This window comes from Bufo bufo, chromosome 1 (genome assembly GCF_905171765.1).
Source record: "Bufo bufo chromosome 1, aBufBuf1.1, whole genome shotgun sequence".
Lineage (NCBI taxonomy): Eukaryota > Metazoa > Chordata > Amphibia > Anura > Bufonidae > Bufo > Bufo bufo.
The window spans coordinates 817377241-817383745 of NC_053389.1; the positions used below are offsets into that span (position 1 = coordinate 817377241).

At 39.5% G+C, this 6505-nt stretch overlaps 1 protein-coding gene across 1 annotated transcript; it reads left to right on the top strand.

The window, feature by feature from the left end:
* Nucleotides 1–4990: 4990 nt before the first annotated feature.
* On the top strand, nucleotides 4991–5908 carry LOC120989098 (olfactory receptor 2A14-like). The gene has a single exon (XM_040416996.1). The coding sequence runs from the start codon at nucleotides 5150–5152 to the stop codon at nucleotides 5906–5908; it is 759 nt and encodes a 252-aa protein (XP_040272930.1). The 5' UTR covers nucleotides 4991–5149.
* The last annotated feature ends 597 nt before the right edge of the window (nucleotides 5909–6505 follow it).

Consider the following 6505-nt stretch of genomic DNA (forward strand, 5'->3'; position numbering starts at 1 on the left):
CCATCTTGACCTGCAATGTAAAACATTATGTATCCGGCATAACAAACACAATTCACATATACGTACAAGCAGATACACCATAAATAAATCATTGAACGATTAGATAATGATCAAGTCCATTTAAATATCTTAAAGGGTCATACTCAGTCAATAGGCTATAAACGGAGAACATTTAACGCCCCCCCCCCCCCCCGGCCCTCACACACTGTTACATCTAAAATTGCAATTCTAATTAATCAGATGTTATAATTTTTCCCTACTGAATAAATCAAGTTCTCCGAGAAGCATAACATTATCTTAGCCGTTAATTAGCCACAAATTCCCTGAGCAATTAACATTACCTTTCAATGTAAGCAGAAGACCTATAAATAGGGAGAAGTATAATGAGCATTAGATTTTTCATGGAATATCGGCCTCGTGGTATCTGCTGCTGCCGTCTCTTGAACCAGAAGTAATCTTCGTGTGATTGGTATCTCATATTGGCAAGAATGGTACTAGTGCTTAGTTCTTCCATCGTATCCCACCATTCCTGGACAGGAGAGAGGCAGTTGTGGCCATCTCACTACTTCCTTCCCATCCTTAATAAGTTAAGGGTATTATTATCCACTGACCCTTTCCTTCAGAATTATTAACATTTACGCCATCAGGAATTTCTGGACCCGACATGATCAGGACCTCTTAACAAACTGTTGTGCTCAATTTGTTCTTCTGTATCTTAGCCACAAATATTTAAGTGGAAAGAATATGTTTCTCTAACAAGTAAACTGACATAAGGCTTTCATATTACAGCTTGAAATAATATAAAAAAGTAACAGCTTAACAGCAGATGGCATGTCCTCATCTAAAGCGAGTACTAATTCATTCTCTGGTCCATGCTGAGGAATACCTGTACTGTATGTAAACAATATGACCTTGGGTTTATAGTAGAGATGAGCAAATTGATTCTTTAGAACTGAAATTTTAGATTTAGAAATTCTTAAAATTCGACTTCAAATTTTTCTGGGAGAGAGAGATTGAGACCAGGCATTCAAAGTACTTTCAAGTACAGTAATTTTAGACTTTACTTAATATCTTCAATTGTCTAGATATATTTGGCCAGAAACAGTTAAGTAATTATCAATACATGTTTATTAACAAATATATTCATTTGGACTATATGAGTTAAAGAGATTTTCTAGAATTCTAAAAACATGAGTGATGAGATATAATATCACACATGACCTGTGGTTTTAAAAAAAAACATGTTTATTTTTCTAATACAATTCATTGACTGGCTGTGGACCTGGTTGAAAGTATCAATCTAAATTAAGATAAGTTAGACTAGACCATCCAAAGTCAGAGGAGCACATCCATAAAGCTTACATACTGAGCAAACAAACGGCAGCACATTGCAGCACACTGTTATACATGTAAAAAATGGTACTGGGGATTATTTTGGATTACATTGTTACTTTACCTACTATACACTCACCTAAAGAATTATTAGGAACACCATACTAATGCGGTGTTGGACACCCTTTTGATTTCAGAACTGCCTTAATTCTACGTGGCATTGATTCCACAAGGTGCTGATAGCATTCTTTAGAAATGTTGGCCCATATTGATAGGATAGCATCTTGCAGTTGATGGAGATTTGAGGGATGCACATCCAGGGCACGAAGCTCCCGTTCCACCACATCCCAAAGATGCTCTATTGGGTTGAGATCTGGTGACTGTGGGGGCCATTTTAGTACAGTGAACTCATTGTCATGTTCAAGAAACCAATTTGAAATGATTAGAGCTTTGTGACATGGTGCATTATCCTGCTGGAAGTAGCCATCAGAGGATGATACATGTTCTCATTCTGTTTACGCCAAATTCGGACTCTACCATTTGAATGTCTCAACAGAAATCGAGACTCATCAGACCAGGCAGCATTTTTCCAGTCTTCAACAGTCCAATTTTGGTGAGTTTGTGCAAATTGTAGCCTCTTTTTCCTATTTGTAGTGGAGATGAGTGGTACCCGGTGGGGTCTTCTGCTGTTGTAGCCCATCCGCCTCAAGGTTGTGCGTGTTGTGGCTTCACAAATGCTTTGCTGCATACCTCGGTTGTAATGAGTGGTTATTTCAGTCAACGTTGCTCTTCTATCAGCTTGAATCAGTCGGCCCATTCTCCTCTGACCTCTAGCATCCACAAGGCATTTTTGCCCACAGGACTGCCGCATACTGGATGTTTTTCCCTTTTCACACCATTCTTTGTAAACCCTAGAAATGGTTGTGCGTGAAAATCCCAGTAACTGAGCAGATTGTGAAATACTCAGACCGGCCCGTCTGGCACCAACAACCATGCCACGCTCAAAATTGCTTAAATCACCTTTCTTTCCCATTCTGACATTCAGTTTGGAGTTCAGGAGATTGTCTTGACCAGGACCACACCTCTAAATGCATTGAAGCAACTGCCATCTGATTGGTTGACTAGATAACTGCATTAATGAGAAATAGAACAGGTGTTCCTAATAATTCTTTAGGTGAGTGTATATGAAAAATGGAAGCCCTTTATGCACATTTTTGATCAAACGTGTGTTGGGTACATCTACATACCAATGTCAAAGTGGCTTCTGCAGATGGTTTACCTAACACTAACACAACTGCCTCTTCTGGGCCTAACTTAAGCCTTCAAAATTCAGGGTGGTATAGGAACCAGGTATATTTTTACTCGATACTCTACAGTGCTGCCCATAATTATTCATACCCCTGGCAAATTTTGACTTAAAGTTACTTTTATTCAACCAGCAAGTAATTTTTTGACGGGAAATGACATAGGTGTCTCCTAAAAGATAATAAGACGATGTACAAGAGGCATTATTGTGGAAAAAAAAACATTTCTCAGCTTTTATTTGCATTTGAGCAAAAAGTGTACAGTCCAAAATTCTTCATACCCTTCTCAATAATCAATAGAAAAGCCTTTATTGGCTATTACAGCAATCAAACGCTTCCTATAATTGCAGACCAGCTTTTTGCAGGTCTACGCAGGTATTTTTGCCCATTCATCTTTAGCGATGAGCTCCAAATCTTTCAGGTTGGAAGGTCTTCTTGCCATCACCCTGATCTTTAGCTCCCTCCACAGATTCTCAATTGGATCCAAGTCTGGACTCTGGCTGGGCCACTCCAAAACGTTAATGTTGTTGTCTGCTAATCATTTCTTCACCACTTTTGTTGTGTGTTTTGCGTAATTGTCATGCTGAAATGTCCACTGGTGCCCAAGGCCAAGTTTCTCTGCAGACTGCCTGATGTTGTCATTGAGAATCCTTATGTATTGCTCTTTTTTTCATGGTGCAGTTTATTGTGATTAGTTTCCCTGGTCCATTGGCTGAAAAACACCCCCAAAGCATTAGGGTCCCACCACCATGTTTGACAGTGGGGATGGTGTTCCTTGGGTTGAAGGCTTCTCCTTTTTTACGACAAATGAAGGAAACATCATTGTGACCAAACAATTCAATTTTTGTTTCATCTGACCATAACACAGAAGACCTGTAGTCTTCTTCTTTGTCCAGATGAGCTTTTGCAAAGGCCAAGCGAGCTTTTGTGTGCCTTATCTGGAGAAGTGGCATCCTCCTTGGTCTGCATCCGTGGAACCCAGCAGTGTGCAGTGTCTATTGGATTGCCTGCCTTGAGACATTGCCACTAGCAGAACCCAGATTCACCAGGATGGCACTTTTGGCTTCCGACCACGTCCTCTGAGATTTTCCACAGTGCGGAACATCTTGTATTTTTTAATAATACTTTGCACTGTAGGCACTGGAACTTGAAAACATTTAGAAATGGCCTTGTAGCCCTTTCCTGACTTGTGAGCAGCCACAATGCGCAGCCGCAGGTCCTCACTGAGCTCCTTTGTCTTAGCCATGACTGTCCACAAACCAACTGCAGAGAGCTGCTGTTTTTCACCTGTTGAGTTGATAAAACAGCTGTTCCCAATTAATCAGGGTAATTAGGATGCTTTCAAACAGCTTGGACTATTTGGAATGGTATAGAACTTTTGATTTTCCCACAGACGGTGACAGTTTGTGAAGGGTATGAATAATTTTGGACTGGACACTTTTTGCTCAAATGTAAATAAAAGCTGAGAAATGTTTATTTTTTTTTTCCCACAATAATGCCTCTTATACATCGTCTTATTATCTTTTGGGAGATGCCTATGTCATTTCCCATCAAAAATTACTTGCTGGTTGAATAAAGTAACTTTAAGTCAAAATTTGCCAGGGATATGAATAATTATGGGCAGAACTGTATATACTCTATACTATACTTAATCAAAAAAGAGGGCAGCTACCCTCAAAACACACAGCAAGAGAATTTAGACTAGCACATCCAAAGTCATAGGTGCTGGTCTAAATTAGGCACAGGAGAGACAGTTCTGTTAGTGTTAGTTACCCATATGCAGAAGCCACCTTGACGTGGTTATATGAGCCCAACACACGTTTGATCAAAAATGTGCGCAAAGAGCTTCCATTTTACATGTATAGTAACAATGTAATCCAGATTAATCCCTAGTTCCATTGATTGCATGTACAGTATAACAGTATACTGCCACATATTGTTTGTTTATGTCAATCTAAAGTAAGAAATCATCTTAAACTAGTTAATGGGAAAATTCAGGAGATGTTCTCTTCAGGTTGTATTCAGCAATTTCCTAGTTTTCCCAGGAAGCTAACTGACAACTAACAATGGCCACCACTATAGCTTTTAAACTGATTGTCAGCTTTTTTCCACCCAATTGAACCAATGAGGGCTTCATTACTGCAGCAGAGAATGTTCTTAATCCAGCAATATATGGTACACATTACTAAATTATAAATGCGGAATCAATGTACTACTGATTAACTCCCCCTCTCCGAAAAAGTCATATTTTGGTCTTTTCTTCCAGCTATGGCTACGTAAAGTGATGGACTAATAGCTGAACTTTCACATCAATCTCCTGTATGGATATATCAGTTAGAACAATGGACAACAACCAAACAACAGTCACAAAGTTCATTTTACTTGGTTTCCAAATCTATGAACCTTTCCATATATTGCTCTTTACTTTATTCCTGTTGACATATGTGATAACCCTCACCGGTGATTTTCTCATAGTGATTCTGGTGACAAGAAGCCATCGTCTCCAATATCCTATGTTCTATTTCCTCAAGCACCTCTCAGTTTCGGAAATCTTATTCACCTCTAATATCACCCCCAATATGTTGCATATCATTTTGAGACATGGTGGCTCCATGCCGTTTGCTGGTTGTATCATTCAGTTCTACATTTACATAGCCTCGGGGAGCTTAGAGTCTCTTCTTCTCACTGTTATGTCATATGATCGATATCTGGCCATATGTAACCCATTACGCTATGCTGACATGATGAACCTCCAGTTTTGTCGGACCCTCGTCTTAGCCTCCTGGTTATTGAGCTTCACACTTGTTTTAATAACTGTTACTCTTTTATGTCAACTGAGCTTCTGTGGCCCCAATATCATTGACCATTTCTTCTGTGACTTTGCTCCTCTTGTGGATCTTTCCTGCTCAGATACATATGTCATCAGGTTGGAGGTTGTGGCCCTCTCTGTTCCTATAGTGGCCTCTACGTTTTCTTTTATTCTATGGACATATATTTACATTTCCATCACCATCCTCCATATTCAATCCACCACTGGGAGACGGAAAGTCTTCTCCACCTGCAGCTCCCATTTGGCATCCGTATGCTCGTATTATGGTCCACTCATTGTGATATACATGGTACCATATAAAAGGCATTCCATCAATGTGAACAAGTTTTTATCAGTTCTCTACACTGTATTTACACCATTCTTTAACCCTCTAATATACAGCCTAAGGAATGAAGAACTTCAACATGTTCTTTGGAGGCTACTGAACATTGAACATATATAGAAAGCAATGCTTGTTATATTAACTCAATAGTGTTGTTTAATAAGTTCATGTCAATTCATAGGATAAAATAATTAAAGGGATTGTGCAGGATTAGAAAAAAGGTCTACAATTATTTTTCTAGAAAGAGCACCACCCTTATTTTGATCTGTGTTTGGCATTCAAAGGAATTAGGGCTGAACTCCAGTGCTAGTGGCCCTGGTGAAGTGTTTTGTTATATAGGTACAAATACTGGGAGAAGCAGCAGCCAGTCAGCTCTTCATGAGATGGGAGATGGGCCTTGAGTATATTGATGAGTGTCAGATTATATTTTTTTTTTACATAACCCATTTCCATGGGGGTGGAAGGCTGTGATCCTCAGTTTCTTGCAACAGTACACTTGTATTTTCTCCTAGAATAAATAGTAAAAGTTACATTTATCTCGATAAGGGTGACCCTATACAGGGACTATTTTTTGGGTTATCAATAGGGTTAAGCAAATACCTGGAAGTCGGGTTCGGCCGAACTTCGCTGCAAAGTTCGGGTTAGGGACCCGAACTTGACCCCGAACCCCATTGAAGTCAATGGGGACCCGAACTTTGGGCACTAAAATGGCTCTAA